At 40.0% G+C, this 18,972-nt stretch overlaps 1 protein-coding gene across 1 annotated transcript in view; it reads left to right on the top strand.

Moving 5' to 3' along the window:
- The first annotated feature begins 3,243 nt into the window (after window positions 1-3,243).
- The window catches only part of LOC146323088 (uncharacterized), a 33,210-nt gene continuing 17,481 nt past the window's right edge, over window positions 3,244-18,972 (top strand). Inside the window, exons 1-5 of the mRNA XM_084723897.1 lie at window positions 3,244-3,638; window positions 15,575-15,696; window positions 16,469-16,823; window positions 17,417-17,523; window positions 17,632-17,737. Coding sequence (XP_084580023.1) covers window positions 3,575-3,638; window positions 15,575-15,696; window positions 16,469-16,823; window positions 17,417-17,523; window positions 17,632-17,737 — 754 coding nt within the window. The 5' untranslated portion in view covers window positions 3,244-3,574. The remainder of the gene's footprint in view (window positions 3,639-15,574; window positions 15,697-16,468; window positions 16,824-17,416; window positions 17,524-17,631; window positions 17,738-18,972) is intronic.

The raw sequence follows: 18,972 nt of genomic DNA, 5'->3' as shown, positions 1-18,972 counted from the left end.
AATGGTTGCAGGGGGGCTGGAGCTGATCTCAGCTGACACTGGGCGAGGGGGCATTATGCAGCATGTTCCAAAAAAGTAGAGACGGGGGCATGTTTCCCACTGTTATACATCACTTGTCCTTTAAACAACACTTAGAACATGTTTTGGAACTGACGACACTAATTGCTGAAGTTTTCACAGTGAAATTCTTTACAGTTCTTGCTTGATAAATGACTTCCAAGTGCTCAACAGTCTGGGGTCTCTGTTGTTGTATTTTGCTCTTCATAGTGGACTGGAATGCAGGCAGGTCAGTCTGGTGCCTTAAGTCTTTATCTATGAAACCACAATGGTGCAACACAGGCAGACAGTGTCTTGGCATCGTCTTGTTGAAATAAGCTGGTCTGGATGGCAGCATATGTTGCTCCAAAACCTGTATGTGGCTTTTGAACTTTATGCGGCACAACATCCATGATTTCCAAAAACGATCTGAAATCTGGACTCAGATGAGCTCGGGGCCCAGAGAAGCCGGCAGCGTTTCTAGATGTTGTTGATTTATGGCTTTCATTTTGCATGGCAGAGTCTCGACTTGTTAACGGCAGTTTTCCAAAAGTGTTCCTGAGCCCATGTAGTATCTTTTATACAATTATGTGGGTTTTTCATGGAGGACTGCCTTTGAGGCGTCAAAGGTCACAGGCATTCAGTGTTGGCTTTCAGCCTTTCCTCCTATGTGCAGAGATTTCTCATCATTCTGTCAAGCTTTCAATGATATTATGGATTGCAGATGGTGAAATCCCTAGATTCTTAGGTTTTTAGTTTTTTTTTTTTTGGTATTCCACAACTTTTCCAACCTTTTGTTGCTCCTAACTTTTTTGAAATGTGCTGCAGACATCAAATTCACTTACAGAAAACAATAAAATGTATCCGTTTCAACATTAAACGTCTTCTCTTTGTACTGTGCTCAATTGCAAACAAGTCAAAAGTTTTTGCAAATCATTGCATTCTGTCTTAATTCATGTTTTACACAGCGACCCAGCCATTTTTCTGGAATTGGGGTTTGAACGTAGTTTCCTAAAACAGTAAGAGTAAGTTAGTTATTCTGTGGTGGCTGCATGTATCAACTGTTTAAAGTGATTTTTCTCAAACTACAGGCATAATTTTATAATTACGAATAATGTTTTAAGTGGCATAGTGGAAAGAATTAGCGTCTTTTCAAATAAAGACTTAAATTTAATGTTCTATTGAGAAAAAAAGGGTTCTTTGATGCATGATGTTTGCCAACCGCAGGGGAAATAAATCATAGGCTATTATAAACAACTTAGCTAAACATGTCTGTATCAACTTATGATGCACAATATGAAGTAAAAAATTCAGATATTCATTTAATTATATAGAAATATAGGGAAAACCTAAGGAAATTCCTCTTATAGTGGTTTGTTTGCAAGAGGTTTTTTTTCTTAGCAGCCATTTTGACATGAAATAGTGGGGTGAGGTGAACGCAGGTGTTACCAATGATACTAATTAAGGACAGTCGGTTGGCTGTTATTGCGCACGTTGGCTCACTGGAGAGGCTCTCTGCTGGACTTTAATTAGTACCATTGCTAACACCTGTGTTTACCCCGCTACTACAGATCAACATGGCTGCCGTGAAAAAGGTCTGTAATCCTGCACTGTCAAAAAACTGCCTCGAACAAAGCCTCGAACCTTTGATGTGCAGGTGGGATTTGAACGCCTCATAAATAACAGACTGGCTATAAAGGTGTAAACTATAAAATTATGACTGAATGGCGCCCCCTGCTGATCAGCACCAGTAAAATGCATTTCAATTTGCCTGCGCAGAGGCGGCTTTAACAAAGTGGCGAGGAGGGAAAGGAGACGAGCCTGAGCACTGAGGAAAAGAAAAATGCTCTCTCTTTTCAGATCCACCTACTGGTTGGTTTGCATGAGGTCATGTGTGGTTGTACTCAAATGGAAACCTAACATTAATTTAACATTAAAAACAGGCCAAAGCCTTAAATTTTCCAAATCCAGTAATTCAGTGTACCCGTCATAAACCTGATATTTTAATAAATCCAAGCAAACCACTGGCTTATTAGACTGTAAGAAAGAAGTACAGAGCACTTAAATCATAGCAAAATTAGAACTTTGAATGGAAATGTTTTATAGGCAGAAAACGCTGATGAAAGATTACTTTTTAATCTGAAGATATTGAATGGAGGAATCAATACTCGACCAGTCATTAAAGTGAAACAGACAGTAACCTTCAGTTTAGTGCAATTTGAAATTAAAGCTACTACAAGAAGTTTTTAACTGGCTGTGAAACCGTTTAAATCTAATACTGACTCCTCTACGCGAACTACATAAACAAATGACACCATCATGGAGAAGATTGACTATTTATTTATTATAATCCTTACATGCCTGACACCTGGTCGGGTTCTCCGTGAAATCAGGTTAAGTAATGTTTACATTTTCCCAGGCAGAGTTACACTGAGAAGTAAGTAAAGAGAAGAAATCCCGAAGGAAATTCTTGTGTCAGATTGCTAAGAATGACAACAATTAGAGCATCAAATAGAAATGAAATACAAAATATAAAGTGTATACGCAGTAAATGCAAGGAAACAGTGCCTGATAGAATAACAACACAAGTAAGATAAGTACAAAGGTAAGTTAAAGTGGAAAAAGTAGTATTGGCAGTTACACTGATAAGCAATATTGGCAGTGATAATGAGAAGTAAATAATAACATAATGTAGCTCATAATATTTAAAAGTAATATTGCACATGATATTACAACATGACAATAAACGTAATACAAAAGTAATGCACATGATAATGAAAAATAATATTGCATATGATGTTGAAAAAGTAATACTGAATATAGTATTGGTATTGTACTCAATCCAGTGTTTCAGTTTTCCTAAATGAAGCAGGGGAATATTTTTATTTATTTATTTTTCAGCCTTCTTTTGTGGTTATTACTATAGAAACACCAGCGCTTTTGTCCACAGGGTTCTCCAAAATTTACAAAACATTAAAGATCCTTGTAGTAGCTTTAAAATCCTGCAAAAGGTGGACGCATTCGTTCTCTATTGTTTTGTTTTTTTTTTCCCACTGAAATAGATACCGTTCCTCTAAGTATATGAAAGAACGTGAATGAAAGAATATGACTCATAAGGAGTTTCTGCATAAATGAGCTTTTTTGATAAAGATCAATCCAAATTGTTGGTGAGAGTCATACAATCGGAATTGTACTGATAGGAACTGCTGATTAGTGGGGGGAGTAATGCCTTCACAGCCCTGCTGCTGTATTTGGGAGGAGAGACCCGCCCACCTTAATAAAGACTGGACCTACTCTCTTCCAATCCAGACAAAAGGAGAGGACGACAGAGACGCGGCGGTGGCGCGCACTGACTCGAGCATCTGAGCACCTTGGAGACGGTTTGATCCGACGCGCAAGAACGCACCGGCGGCACACCGACGCACACGCCCCTCCAGATCCACCTGAAACCCACCCGAGCCGGCTAATTGTCCCGTCTGAAGGCCGAGGAGAGGGAGACTGAGCCCCGGTTCAATCGCAGCCAGAACACCGTGTTCCCATGATGTCATACCTGTGGATTCTGCTATTAGGAAGCCTGCTGGCTGCAAGCGCCAAGGCAGAAGGTAATGATTTATTTTCCAATTAATTCAGCCCAGGCTTCAGCTGCACGCAGGATCGTTTTTCTTTCTTTGCATGCTCATCAGATATCTACCAATCTGTCTATCTATCAGTCTGTCTGTCTCTCTGTGTCTGTCTGTTGGTCATCTTCATCTCCCTGTCTGCATTTTTCTCTCATTCACGTCTCTCTGGCTCTCACCTATCCTCCTCTCCTTCTGTCTCCTCACTCCTCTCCCTCTGCCAGGGTGCCTAATTACTCACCCATATGTGTCTGTGTCTGTGGTTGTCTGTGTGTGAGTGAGTCTCTTTTGCCAGCCTGTCTGCCTCCCTGTCGGCATGTCAATTCAATTCACCTTTAGCTGCTTGTTTTAATCTGTTCTGATCGAATGAATAAAAGCAGCTCATCTGTGCTGTGATTGCTCATGCCTCTGCAGCCTCAGACAATATCAGTGAAATAGGTGTGTCATGTAATGTGGCCATGTCTTTTTGGACATGTGTTTTTTGGCCCACAGGGGTGTGGTGGACCTATTGTCCTTACATAAGTCCTTCTTTCTCTCTTTCATCCCTCTTTCTTCATTTTTATCTGCCTATTTCACCCCTGTGGCTTCCTAGATCTCTCATCTTCGTTTTTTTTTCTCTCTTCATAGCTTCAGTCTTCATTATGTGCTCTCTCATCTTCCTCTTCCTCCTTCTTCTTCTTCTACAGCTGGCCCATGGGCCCCTGCCCTTCCCCGCGGCGCATGCAATGATTTCAGATTGTTCAAACGCGCAATAAAACTCAGAGGGAGAGAAAGGAGGCATTGAGGGAAAAGATGGAGGGAAAGTAGAGGAGAAGTTGGGCGAACATAAAAGAAATGTTTGAAGCCAAATGAGAGGGAAAAAGGAGAGATATACAAGGAAGGAAAGCCTCATCATCATTATGCAAACAACATTTCAGTTGAACGTTGGTACGTTGTGTGGATGTGATCTGGGGTAATCTCACTCTACCGGTTCACTTTTTATTACCATACAAGAGCGGAAACACCCACACAAAAACACACTCTCACCCACACACATTCTCTTCTTTTTCCCACACACACTTTTGCTCTTAATTGCTGAACTTTAACCTCGCTGTAAACCCAAATGGATGCTGGTGCACTTGGGTGCAGAAAACCTCAGCGAGTGTTTGTGTTGCGCATATACACCTGGGGCCTCATTTATAAACAGCAGTTATGATCAAGTTTGAGTTTAAGCATGGCTTAAGCAGAAAACCACATATTATTTATAAAATTTTATTTTGACATGGAAAATATCTTATCCCAAAGCAAAGGCCGATCTTGACTTAGGTGGTTTTCCTGCTGGTTATGTTGGGGTATTGCAGTTTGGGATGCATATTTGCCCAACCCTGCAGTGGACTTTGCATTTGGTTTTTGAACAATGCGATTGGAATTATTAGTTAAAGGTAGGGCTGGGTACTGATCAGGGCTGAACAATAAGGCTTGCCCGCGTGGCTGGGGCAGATGAAATGGCATGTCAGCCACGTAAATGTGGCAACTCACCTGCCTGACTGTGCAAATGGTAAAAAACAATGAAACTACTTTGATAATCAATTAATTGATAAAGACATTTTTCATGCAAAATGGCAGAAAGTGCTGTTTTTAGCCTTTCAGATATGGACATTTCAAACTTTTCTACATTTATTATCATTTTAAACGGAATATCTTTGGGTTTTAGACGGAAAAACAAGACATGTAAAGACATCACCACAATTTGTAAAATTAAATTTTATTAAATCTATTTTACTGGGCCACTGGAGAAACAGTATTTGCTCTGACCACTTTAGTCACCCTGGATAACTGGCCTAAAATGAAGAAACTGATGGAATATCTGCACAGTTTTTGAAAAAATATAAATAACTGTTAAACCTTTATGTATTGAAATTTGGTATTGAATGATACTCAGTGGTATTGAAGTAATTTGATCAGTATTCGTTACCACAAAAGTATTGAAGTTTGCTACTCAGCCCTAAAAGCCCTAAGCTTCGTGTTTGTCTTTGTCTGACAACCAACTGTTCAGTCCACCAAGTAAAACTTGTTCCACTTCAGTTTCCTCTCGCATCGCCGTGATCTTGTCCAGAGGTTTGCTTTTCTCTTTTGATCCATGGCAATTCCTGATGAAACCTTCATCTGTGCTTCATTATATAAGTGGAAATGTCTGATTCATGAGGCAGGTGCCATCAATTTTAAGTTAATTTGAGATTTATAGATCACAGGTGTGTAACTTACAAACGTTCCTCTCAGAACCTGCGAAAACGTGCTCAAGCATTTTAATAAATCAAACTTAAGAACACAGTCGGAAATTATCTTTATAAAATGAAGTTAAGTAATTCAATTTTGTTCTTATGTATGACTTAAGCAGAAAGACATGCAAATGATCTTGTCTCGAGGCAAAGTCTAGACTTGACTTGAGTGATTTTCCTGCTGGTTATGTTGGGACATTGCAGCCTTATGGTGAAAAATGCATTACATTTATGTACAATGTGATAATAATGATCAACTAAAGGTGTGAGGAATTAATAGCGACACACTCCCGAGCAACGTTTTTGTTTGTCAGTCTATTGTTTAGTCCACTGAATGATGCCTATTGTCTGGCTTCAATCTCTTTTACCATTGCAGTGATCTGGTCTTCCAAAAAGTTTGCTTTTCTCTTTTGGTCCAAAGTTTTTCTCTGACTAAACCTCCATCTGTGCTTCATTATACAAGGGAAAGTCAAAGTTTTTTGTTTTTTTTTTCAAGGCAGGTGCCGTCAGTTTTAAGCTAAAGATTCTACAAGGAACTTTCATTTTTTGTTGATTTTTGGAGGCTCTTGTGGCTAACATACTACTTACGGCAACTTTCCTTGGGAAAATGTAAACACAGGCTCGTTTCATCTGATTTCAAGACCGGTCCAACCCTTTGGCAGGTTTTTGGTGGGAATCTTCTCGTGGATGATTTTCTTTGCTTACGTAGGTCATACAGAGGCATCTGTGTTAAATGGAGACAGTTTCTAAAACAGTCTAAAACCTCCATGTAGTAGCCATAATTTGAGATCCGTAGATCACAGTTGCTTAAGTTACAAATTGTATCCTCAGAATCTGCGTATCTTTTATCTTCTGAACTTAATCACACTGCCGGAAATGATCTTAAGACTAAGTTCAAGTACACATCTAAGAACATTTTCTATCGATGAGTTCATTTCATGGTTCCACAGAAAAAAGATGAGGTGTTGGGTCAATCGCATGTGTGCTCATCATATACGTTGTGCGTGAGCTATAGGAGTGAAGGATATAGGGAGTGTCCCGGTAACTAGATCCAGCTCCAGCTGTAGACAACACCCAACACACACACACACACACACAACTAGTATCAGCGCCTTCCTCTCCCCGAGGGCCCTCAGCATCTGCGTGTGTGTGTGTGTGAAAGTGTGAGGGTGGGTTATAAGTTTAAGGTACAGAACATGTGGGAGTATGAGAGTATGATTCATTAATCTGTGTGTGTGTGTGTGTGTGTGTGTGTGTGTGTGTGTGTGTGTGTGTGTGTGTAAATCATGTGTGTCTTAGAGGCAGATGAAAGCAAGAAAGAGCTGTGTGATGTGTGTGCAGGCCTGTCTGTGTTTACACCTTCAACTACCAACACATAAATCACTCTTTTGTTGGATAAGTGAAACACACACACACACACACACACACACACACACACACACAAATGCACACACACAGACACTCTCTCTCTTCCCCTCTTTCCTCTCTGCTCCCATGGGGGCAGTTTTAAGGTGTGCATGATTGGAGTAAACAAAGCACTTTCTGTCCTACAAACACACAATAGAACCATACCTGACAGAACAATGTGTCGTAGAGGTGCTGCTGTATCACCTGACACGCACAGTTTCTGGTGTACTGTTACGGGGAAAGGCCTGGTTACCGGTGACACGCACATGCATGCACTCGCATTATTACTCATTCGGCTGAACACAACAGGCGATCTCACGGCAGGAACTGAAAATGAAGTGCATCTCCTTTTGGCACTGGTCGCACGCCTCGCGCTGTAATGAAATGTGGACTGAGCAGGTCTGAGCTGTTACATAACTTAAGAGTGCAGTGAATTTACTTCTTTGTCTTGTCTAATTTACTAAAACAAAAGAATTTATTTTTTTTTTATCCTACGAGGCAGTGGTATCAGGTGGCGAGGTAAACAGTTCTATCATATGTCATCCTTTGGATCATCAGCAGGCATCAAGCAGCCCTGAAACTTCCATGAAGTGTATGAAACATGATATATGTAATACTTCAAGTGCAGCTTTCATGCTGTATTGGCTGTTGTCATAGTAGCTCAGCAACATGATGTAACTTGCTGAAAGTGCTACCTTATTTAACACAAAATTGCTCATTAAAAAAAGCACAAATTGTCTTAAGGGTGTCTATCCCATGTGTTCCCATGATTTGCTATGTACGTTTAAGTGATTTCAAAGCTCTGTTTGCTCAAACATAACGATCAGGGAGTTGGAAAGTAATGTTCATTACAATGGTATCTTATAAGGGCTGTTTTTAATTTCAGCAGAAAAGCGACAGACATTTTCCTGTTACAGATTAAAGCTACTCCCTGGATATCTACAGTGCATTCAATAGGGCGTGAACATCATGTAGAGCTGCAGCGATATTATCAGTCAGTTGAAAGAAAATAAGTTGCAATGTACTTCTGTCACTTTTTTTAAGATAAATGTCAAACATATGATAGTAAGAGGTCCTTAAATGTGAGGATTTGCTGCTTTTCCTTGTCATTTATGACAGTAAATGAAGAGGTTTTGGACTGTTGGTGGAACAAAAGAAGCTCTGGGAAATGGTGATGAGCATTTCATAGTTTTTTGACATCATGGTTTCATGATTAATCGAGCAGAAGATTAGTCAATATTGAAAACACTCGTTAGTTGCAGTCCTAATGTCACACTTAGCAAAAACTCTCACATCTTACTTTTTGGCGCAGATATGTATCTTGTTACACTTAGAAGATTTTCTTTTCATTACTCGTCACTTCAATCGTTTTGTGTATAAAATGTCCAAAAGATCATGAAAAATGCTCATCAGAATTTCCCAAGGCCAAAAGTGATGTCTTCAGATGACTTCTTTCGTCCAACTAACTGTCCAAAACCCAAAGACTATCATAAATAACAAAGAAAAGCAGCAAATTCTTACATTTAAGAAGCTGCAACCAGGAAATGTTTTGACATTTGATGCAAGTCGATTGTCAGAATGGTTAAAAATGTGTTTGTCTGCTGGTTTCTGCAGAGCAACGGAAATGCTTAAGTCAAGATTTAAAGAAATAGTTTTGCATTTTGGGAAATGTGCTCATTTGCTCCCTTTCTGAGAGTTAGATGATAGGATTGACACCACCCTCAGCTGGTTAACTTAGCTTAGCACAAAGACTGAAAAAAGCGGGAAATAGCTGGCTCTGTGCAAAGGTTAGAAAATCCACCTCCCAGCGCCCCTAAAGCTCAAAAGTTGCATCTAATTTTTTGAAATTCACAAAAAAAACCAAAGTGACGACAACTTGTGGTTTTACAGGAGGTTATGTCCAGGACTATTTCTTGGCCAGGACCAGTAACTTTCAGGAATTCATGCTGACAGCAGACTACAGGAAGTCGCTGTGCCTCTCTATGGTGACCAGATGTCCCTGTTTGTCTGGGATTACCCCAGTTTCAAGCTGGTTGTCCTGATTGCCAACAAATATCTGTAAAACACAAACAAAAATCCTCTAATCAACATTCACTACCACATTGTCCTGGTTTTCACCACAATTAAAATGATAGTGATGACAGTATTCTTGTTTTCAGCACTTAAATGTTTATCCTGTTCTGTTCCACTTATTAGTGCCTAACCCAATATAAAACATCAACACCGCACCAAGCGTCAGAGTTCAACACTGATTTGTCTGCAGGTGCATGGTCGCCCTCTGAAAAGGGACTTCCTGGTTAAATAAATCAAGTAAATAAATATTGGTCAATCAATCAATGGGACGTTGTCGAGGCTGTTGGTAGCCTCTGAGTCACAGGCATAGGCTCTTTCTGACTGAACCTGTTTGTATGTTAACCGTTAGCTGTCATACCTGAGGATCTGGAGGCTTAATTTACTCCTTCACTCGTAAAGTACCCAGCAACAATAAAACCAACATCCCTAGTGACCCCTCAAATGAGACATAACATGTTTTTTTATTTGGTTGTAACTGAAGGACAGAATCAATTCATACAGTCTACAATAAGATATTATTCCTTCCGACAAAGACGCCGTCCGTCCCCTGCTGCCCTGCCTTGAATGTCTAAAGATACAAGGTCAACACATTATAATATTGGTTTCATATGGAAAAAAATGAAGCAAAACAGAGTAGAAAAGGTCTTGTGATTAAATTTTGTTCATCTTTGCTGCCTTTTGTCTGTTGTTTTGTTGTGTGTTAAATGGTAGTATTGGTTGAAATGACCGGATTAAAAAGACTGAGGAGATGGAAATAAAAACAAATAATACAATGAAAGAAAAGTAACGCTAATAATAGCAGAAATGATGCAAGAAAAGGAGAAAAGACAAAAAAGAAGGAGAAAAAACAGATACCAATAAGTTTTAGAGGCAGATTTTGTTACTTTTGAACAGAGGCTAACTTCTTCCCCTGATTTCAGTCTTTATGCTAAGCTAAGCTAACCGGCTCCTGGCTTTACCTTCATATTCACCAAACAGACATGAGAGTGATACTAGCTGCAACATTATGACCTGCAACGATTTATTGATTAATTGGTTGTTAATCGATTATTTAATCAACCACCAAATATTTTGAGTCAGTTATTTAAGAAAAAAATGCTTAAAGTCTCTGATTTCAGCTTCTTAAGTGTGAATATTTTCTAGTTTCTTTACTTCTCTCTGACAGTAAACTGAATATCTTTGAGTTGACAACAAAACAAGACATTTGAGGACGCCATCTTGAGCTTTGAGAAACACTGGTTGACATTTTATGGACCAAACAACTAACTGATTAGCGGAGAAAATGATCAGCAGATTGATTGCCAATGAAAATAATCATCGCATGAAAGACTTGGAAAAATGGGTCCAAACATTTGCTCCACACGTTTGGTCAGCTCAGCTTAGCGTAGAGACTGAAAACAGCAGGAAACAATTTGATTGTGGCAGGATTAATTAACCCTTTAATTGAGAAAATAATTGAAAGATTAATCGACAGTGAAAATGATCATTCGTTGCAGCCCTAAGTGGTAATCTTCTTAAACTCCCATCAAGGAAGCAATTTTACAGAATGTTTTAACTATTGATTTATTGAAATAAAAACTTTTCTGGGTTGCTATCTCTGTCAAATGATATCTACACTGAGTAGCCACTTTATTAGGTACAACTATACAGTACAATGTAAACCAATACAACAGCTCAGTCGTACATTCGACCTTTACAAAGATAATATTGTTCATGTCGATTAACGCCGTGAGAAATACAGTAAGTTTAACTATATCTTTCAGTTTCAGAGCCGTTGTACTGGATAGCATTAGATTGTACAGATGTCGTTAATAAAGTAGCCTGGGAGTGTATTTATTGATCCATCAAGCCACTGGACTAGTTTTTTAAAAGAACACAGTGTAACCGTCAGTATGATGCTTTCCCACATGTGTAAACTGGTTTGACTTAAGAGTTTTTCTCTGGGGAGCTTTTTGCCGTTTTAACACTGCACATGCTGTACAGCCTCATACAATAGCGTGCAGCCATGTCAGAGAGGCGCAGATGACTCATCAGCCTCAAGGGAGAGCAGTGGCAGAGAAACAAAGGCGAGTTAAGAGTTTGGGAGAGAGAAAGATAGAGGGAAGGGGGGGTGGGGGAGAGACGGACTTAAAGAAGGGAAGGAGGCAACAATTTGTCTCACTGCTGCACTAACACAAAACAGGACAGCTCTTGCTCAAAGTGTGAGAGTGAGTGTGAGCTTGAACTTTACGTGCGTGTGAACATGTGGTTGTTTGGATGTTCGGACTGGAAGGGGAGGAGAAGGTGTTTTAACGAGCTTGTATACGCATGCACGTGTGCGTGCATGTGCGTGTTGGAGGGTGGGGGGATGTATGGGGGTGTGTTTGTAGCCGAGGTAGTTACAGGCGGAAGTGGCAAACTGATAGATGGGAACAGAATGTTCTATAGAGTGGCAAGAGAAAGAGAGACACAGAGTTTGCATGGTGGACTCTTTCCCTCTCTCTCTCTCACACACACACACTCACACACACACACACACACACACACACACACACACACACACACACACACACACACACACACATACGAGTTACATGAGAGCCACATACCTCACACACACGTGCATGTAAGCACAATGCCATGGAAAAATGTGCCCACTCATTTTCACAGACACAGAAACACACACACACACACACACACACACACACACACACACACACACACACACACACACAGAGAGAGAGTTATCAGAGATCCTGACAAATTAACAGTTAAATGTACGACCCAACGGACACTGGACATTTGGGGCTGATGCCGATATCAATACATGGGAGTAAAAAATATTCTGATATATCAATATATTGGATGATATTCATTTTACAGGATATAATACACAGAATATAGAATATAGGCAGGTCCATCATGGGTGTCTGAAAATATCGATACACACAACCTTATGTTTCGTGATACTATATTGATTCTCAAAACACAGAATTGTGATATTTTGATACATGCAAAGATTCATACCAGTGGTTCATTTTGTGTTGTTTGAACTCCCGGCTGAGCGATACCAGTATCCTCACTATTCTGATTGCATAAAAAGTAATTTTTTTAACTCAGATTTTATGCATATGGTGTGTTTTTCTTATATTCTGACAGTTTTCTTAAAATCTGACTTTAAAAAAAGTAATATATCACCTTACTTACAGTATCACAGTATGTCCCAAGATACTGAATCGTAACCCCTGTATCATGATACGCATCATGTTGCTATATTCTTGCCAGTATATAGCCATAAATATACATAAACACACATTTTTTGCCATAATACCTCAAAAGTGCTTTAAACTTGTGACAAAGATATGCAATGAAGGCAGGATATTTTACAGTTTAACTAACTGTATCGTCCAAAATGACATGAGGGCTATGAAACAGTACACGTTCACTGGTATTTTTAATAATTATAAATAACTATGAATAAAAAAAGAACACAAATATATGTATATATTAAACCTGGATTAAGAAAAAGGATATACATAAAATTCTGCCTGTAAATTAGGGCTGTAGTCAACCAATGAAAAAATGATGATCAAAGATGATCAGTCAATGGGGAAAAAAAAACTGACTGACTGAGTGACTCTACCTGGTAGCCTAAATAGGTGCTAGTCAAAGTTATTTAGGGTTGCCAAGCAACTAAATTCCTGCAATTTGAGGTTCCCGGGCTGACCCTCATTGATGAACCAGTCTGATGGAGTAAACGCCACTGACACATCCTCGGCTGAGGGCCGATGTAATGATTTGTGTTGGTACTTTGACATGCTGTCACTTAGTTTGGAGCAGAGTAAATGTCACCCAATACTTCAGGTCTGTGTTTGTCCCTCCACAGACAAGAACGGATTAAGAAGCTTCTCTCTTTATTAAAGGAACTCCAGCGACTGTCTGACCAGCGACGAGAATTTGAGTGGACAAGAACATACTGACCAACCAATCAATCAACGAACCAATATCGGACAGCATATACGACAATGCAGATGTAGCTATGATAGGCCTATATCAGGACGATAATATCAGACGCCTGGTTTATCAGTTGGGCGCTAAAAGAAATGTCAACAAGCAGTTAATGTGTGCCATTGGACTGTGTTGTTTTGTCTGATTTTTTTTTATGGTTCGTCATAAGGAAGAAGAGATTGTAACAGAAACACCCACGCACACACACACACCACACCACACCTGCTCACACATGTGCGCTCCTCTTTATGAGGCTCTGACTGTCGTTTGTAAAAAAAAATCAAATCGCATCGAGGGCATTGATGATTAATGTTTGTCTTGGACACGGGCTGGTGGAGTGACAAAAAGAAAGAAAGCTTGTTTTTTTTTTTGTTTTTTTATCGCCATCACTAACCGTGCATTTGTGCTCGAGTGGCTGCATGTCTCATTCACGTTTCTGTGCACGTGGTGCGCGCTTAGCAACGCACATCCAGCATTTAAATACAAATATCTGTACTTTCTACGTTGTTTTAGTTTTAATGCATTTCAGGGGAATTTTTTAAATATTTTTATTTTGCATCATTACCCGCTGCCTTCTCAACATCAAGACCAAATTTAACCTTAATAGATGGTACAATAACACATAGAAAAGCCGATTTCTTCCCACACATGTTAGACGTGACAAGACAGTTTGTACTTTTTCACTTGTACCTGAGTAAAGAAGTTGAATCAGTACTTCTGCTTCTTGACTACTGCTTGTGTGCATATGGATTTTGTTTTCGCTGTATGATTTTGTATTTGTGTGTGGGGAAAGGGAGTCAGGGTGTCGCAGCGCTGCCTGCCTCTGGAGAATTTACAGTGTGATGGAAATACTTCAGATGTGTTCATGCTGCTCTCCCTCAAGGCTTCACTGACTCTGATACAATCTCGCTTGGCAAACACAGCAGTCCTTCCCTGGAAACTCGCTCTGCAATGAGCAACTGCTAAAAAAGATGTGGACATATTTTCTTTGCAAGAGAATAGCCTGAGAAGTCTTCTTACTTTCTGGTATCAATTTCTTGTAGTGTTTTGGCACCTGTCCTGCCTTCCTGTGTGTTTCTGTTCCACTTTTTTTTCAGTCCGTTCTAATCACAGTTTTGCCAGAAAGAAGCACAGCGTCGCTCATGCAGTAATTTCCATCTCTCAGTCGGTGGTTGGGACGCGTGTTTGCCCAGATGAACCAGCATCGGGGCGCTGCTGAAATCAGCAGAGCAGAGAGAGAGAGATCAAGTCGGAGCACAGTTTGCTGCTTCAGCTTCTCGCACGCGGCGGGGGAATCTCGCAGCACCGGCTCAAACACACACAAACACCAGACGCTCATCTCGCACGCGGAATGACAAAGACATGCTCTTTGTATTTTCTCATTAGTACGGAGTTGCAATGCCAGCGCTGAGGTCGGGGCTTCATATGATGTCGAGGCAGGTCAGAAGTGATCGATGCGTCTGTCATCCACTTGTGGCTGGAGCGTTAACATCAGGCACCAATCAGATCAGGGTGTGGCTCGCCGTTTCTCAGTGGTGATGTTAGATGTCATGTTAGAGAATGTGTTGAATCCACAACATCTTAACGACCATTCAAACAGATGATTTTAATGGTTTTTAAATGAGAACAGCTGGATTTAGGCATGAAGTTTTTAATTACCAATGGTTACACTAATCACTCACAGTATCGTGCTCTATTACTTCTATTTTAAGGCTGGAATATTTCTGCTTTATTGGTCAGTATAGTCAGTTTTAAGGATGTTGTGTTTAGAGTTGCAATGATGAGTTGTTTAATCGATTAGTTGGTTCTTTTTTAAAAGCCTAATAAATGGTGAAAAATTTCAACCAGTGTCTCCTGACGCCCAAAATGACTTCCTCAAATGTCTTGCTTCATTCACAACACAAAGATATTCAGTTTAATGTCAGAGAAAAGAAAAGAAACCAGAAAGTATTCACATATAAGTAGCTGGAATCAGCAAATTTGGACATTTTTCTATTAAAAAATGGCTCAAAACAATTCATCAATTTACATTCAATGAATTGATTAGAAATTTGATTGATTGATTGATGGTTGCACTGGCTTCCATCGGTTGTGTGATGATTACTGAAGTGGCAACTTTTTGAAAATGAAATGTCCCAGTAGTTTTTCCCCATTGTTCTACAATATAACTTTGTTTCTTCACTCTTCTCTGTGTAGATGAGGTGGCCGTGGATGAGGCGGCAGCAGCTACCGATGCCCCTCCGGCCCCTGAAGAAGATGCAGTGCCAGAGGTTGGAGGAGATCCTGCCGCTGAGGAGGAAACTGCCAAATCAGCTGAGGTGGAGAAAGGAAACATGTTGTTTGTTTTGCTTGATTCGTTTTCCAAAATCAGCCTGCTAGAGGCTGTCTAGCTGTGTGAAAATGCAAATTTTGTAGGAACTTATACTGAAAAATAGCTAAAAAGTGACATATCTGCAGGCCTGGATAATGTATGGGTGAATAATGTAATCAAAAAACTTATTTTCCATGTTTGTCTATCCTCCAAACTGACAACCTCTTATCTTGCATAGCCAAGAGCAAAAATACAGAGGTTATGCCCTCTGAAAACGGCTGTACTGACACAATAAATACATATCTAAAAGACCCTGTCCAGCTCCACGCCATCCGAATTATTCAGTGTTTCAGGGTAACAGTGCCTCCGTGTGACCCTCATGTAGTCAAGCTCACTGAGGTCTGGGTAAAACCTAGATCTAAATCCTCAGGCAGTCATTTGATAAGCTAAGGTGTATCAAATAGCTGAAAAATGTGCGTCTCATGTTAGTTCTAGGTTTGGTATAGAATGTTTTTTGTAGCACCATTTTATTGGCCCTAAATGTAAAGTCAGCTGTGTGTCCCTGAACTTCTCTGACTGACTTTTGTGCTTCCATGTCAGCAAAGCTCGAGAGATCAAATCAGGTACGAGGCAGAGTTAGTTAACCACTAAATTAAAGTGACTTAAAAGCCCCAGCCAGCTGAGGACTCTTTACTACAACTGTTTAGAGGTTCATTTTTCTGGACAACATCATGTGAACTTATTTTCAAGAGTTGCACTATGTCCCATGCTGAATACAGGAAATACCGCCAACGCCTGAGCCTGCTGCTGACCCTGATGCTGACAAACCTGCAGATCCCGACGCAGAAGCAGCCGGGGACACAGAGCCAGCCACGGACACAGAACCAGCCGGGGACGCAGAAGCAGCCGGGGACACAGAGCCAGCCACGGACACAGAAGCAGCCGGGGACACAGAGCCAGCCACGGACACAGAACCAGCCGGAGATTCAGACCCAGCCGAAGATGTAGAACCAGCCAGTGATGCAGAACCAGCCGAGGACACAGAGCCAACACCTGCTGCTGCTGACGGAGACGCAGAGGCAGCGACTCCACCAGCAGAAGACACAGAGGATGAAGCTCCTGCAGCGACAGAAGGTGATTGAAATAAATGTGCTTATTTCAAATGATTCCGATGCATATAAAATACTGTAAATTTCCAAATTCTTCTGATTTTTAGGGCTGCAAATTACAATTATTTTGTTTTTGTTTGGTCTATATAATGTCAGAAAATGTCAGTGTCTCTCAAAGCCCAAGATGACGTCCTCAAATGTCTTTTTTTGCCCACAACCCAAAGATATTCAGTTTACTGTCATAAAGAAGGAAAAAAATAATAATATTCACTTTTAAGAAAATGAAATCAAATAATTCCGACTTTGAATACAAAATTTGTGTGGGAATTGACAAATTTCTTAATGATTTCTTTGGAATCGTAATTTTGCAATTAGTTCTCAATGTGCAACCCTACTCATACTAAAACACAAGTTTTACAAATAAGGCCTTCTAAGTTTAGCATCTGCAGGTATTACATGCTGGAGTGGAAAAACACTTTTTCATCTTCTCTGGTTTCACTTGCAACCTGCATTAAACAGTGCAGTAAAACAAGTCATCACAGGCCATGCCATAACATGTTGGATAAATGGATGATAAAAACACGTCAGTGATATAATACTTGCCCTTTCACTGCCCAGCGCCCGCAGATGTTCCAGAGGCTAAGGAGCCAGAGGCTGAGGAGCCAACAGATAAGGCAGAAGAGGAAAATACCTCAAACAACGATGCCGCACCTGCACCGGAGGAGGTCAGTAACAACTTGAGCCAGCCTCAAGCAAACTGCATCCTGTTCAAAGCTACTCTGACAAATGTAATCCAACAAACGTTTATTTGCCATGTACTATGCTTTTAATAGAGTGGAGCTGATGACAAGACCACACCAGCAACAGATCCAGCTGTAGAAGACAGTAAGGAGGACGCTGCAGAGCCAACAGAAAAAGCACCAGAGGATGTCCCTGAAGGTGAGAGTAGAAATGTTTGTTTGCATGTTTGCAGACTCTTCTGCATGTACACACGTCACTGATACATCTGTCATTCATTTCCATCTTGGTTTTCATGTTTTTGTCTTAAAAATAGCCTTGAGACAGTGAATAAGAGCTTATAAAGTGCTACAATGCTAAGGCATTTTGGACAGTGTGTAACTTGTAGGTGTGCATAGAAGAGTTGCAGAGAGCTGAACATTTCTATGACCTCATCTGTTTGTGTGTCCTTTACGTGGGGAAACTGACCAAACTTGTTTGTAAAATCTTTGTTCTGTTACATTCTGTTGAAATTAACATGTCACGTTGTGTCATGGTAACAACGGGCTTTAATCTCTTGTATGTAGCATGTATGACAAAATCCAAAGACACTTGTAATTCTGTTTAGGTCATGGTGCATTCAGGTGCACCTTGTAAACTCTGAAATCTACATCACTTTGCATGGCAAAGCAGGTGGGCATCAAAAGGGAGTTCACTGTGCATCCAAGTGCACTTTGTTAACTCAGGAATGAACACAATAGCACAGCGTGACATTTTCAGTTTTTCTAATTTTCTTTAGTCGTGCTACAGAGGCCTACATCTGCTTTTAATCTCTTGTTGTTTCAGCACAGTTTTTGATAATTAGATGATTAAATCATAACATAATTTATGCACAGGCAGATTTAAAAAATCTATTAAAAAAGAAGCAAATTTTGTATTACATTTGGTGAAAAGCGCATATTACTTATTTAGGACTCAATTAGTGGTCTGCAGTGTTTTAACTCTACTTTTTAGTATCTTTTTAGTAGCTTGCTTGGAGTCTGGCCTGAGGTGATAAAAAAGCACAAGATACTATCCGTACCTTTTGCCAGTGGAAAACCAAAAAAAAGAACAGTTTCAAGTTAGTTGAGTTGAGTTAAGCCATACCATGCAGTGGAAATTAGGCTTTATATTAACAATTAAAGGGGAAATCTGTGATATATTTACTGTAATAAATCATAAAATGACCACAATATGTCATCAGACATCAGAGATTTGTGCCCATTTCAAGTTGATTAGAGTTCAAATTAAATGAGTGTCTGTTTATGTAAGAAATTTTTAATAATCTTTTAGAAGGTGTAGATGTTCTAAACACATTTAAACAGCTGTTCAACTTACACTCAAGAATTCGTCCTTGCTTATTATTGTCACATTACAATGTTGTGCTCGCCTTGTGCTCCTGCAGCGTTCCTGCAGCC

The sequence above is a fragment of the Lutjanus erythropterus genome, chromosome 8, assembly GCF_056507025.1.
Source record: "Lutjanus erythropterus isolate fLutEry1 chromosome 8, fLutEry1.hap2, whole genome shotgun sequence".
Taxonomy (NCBI): Eukaryota; Metazoa; Chordata; class Actinopteri; order Lutjaniformes; family Lutjanidae; genus Lutjanus; species Lutjanus erythropterus.
This window is presented reverse-complemented; position numbering and strand designations above follow the sequence as displayed.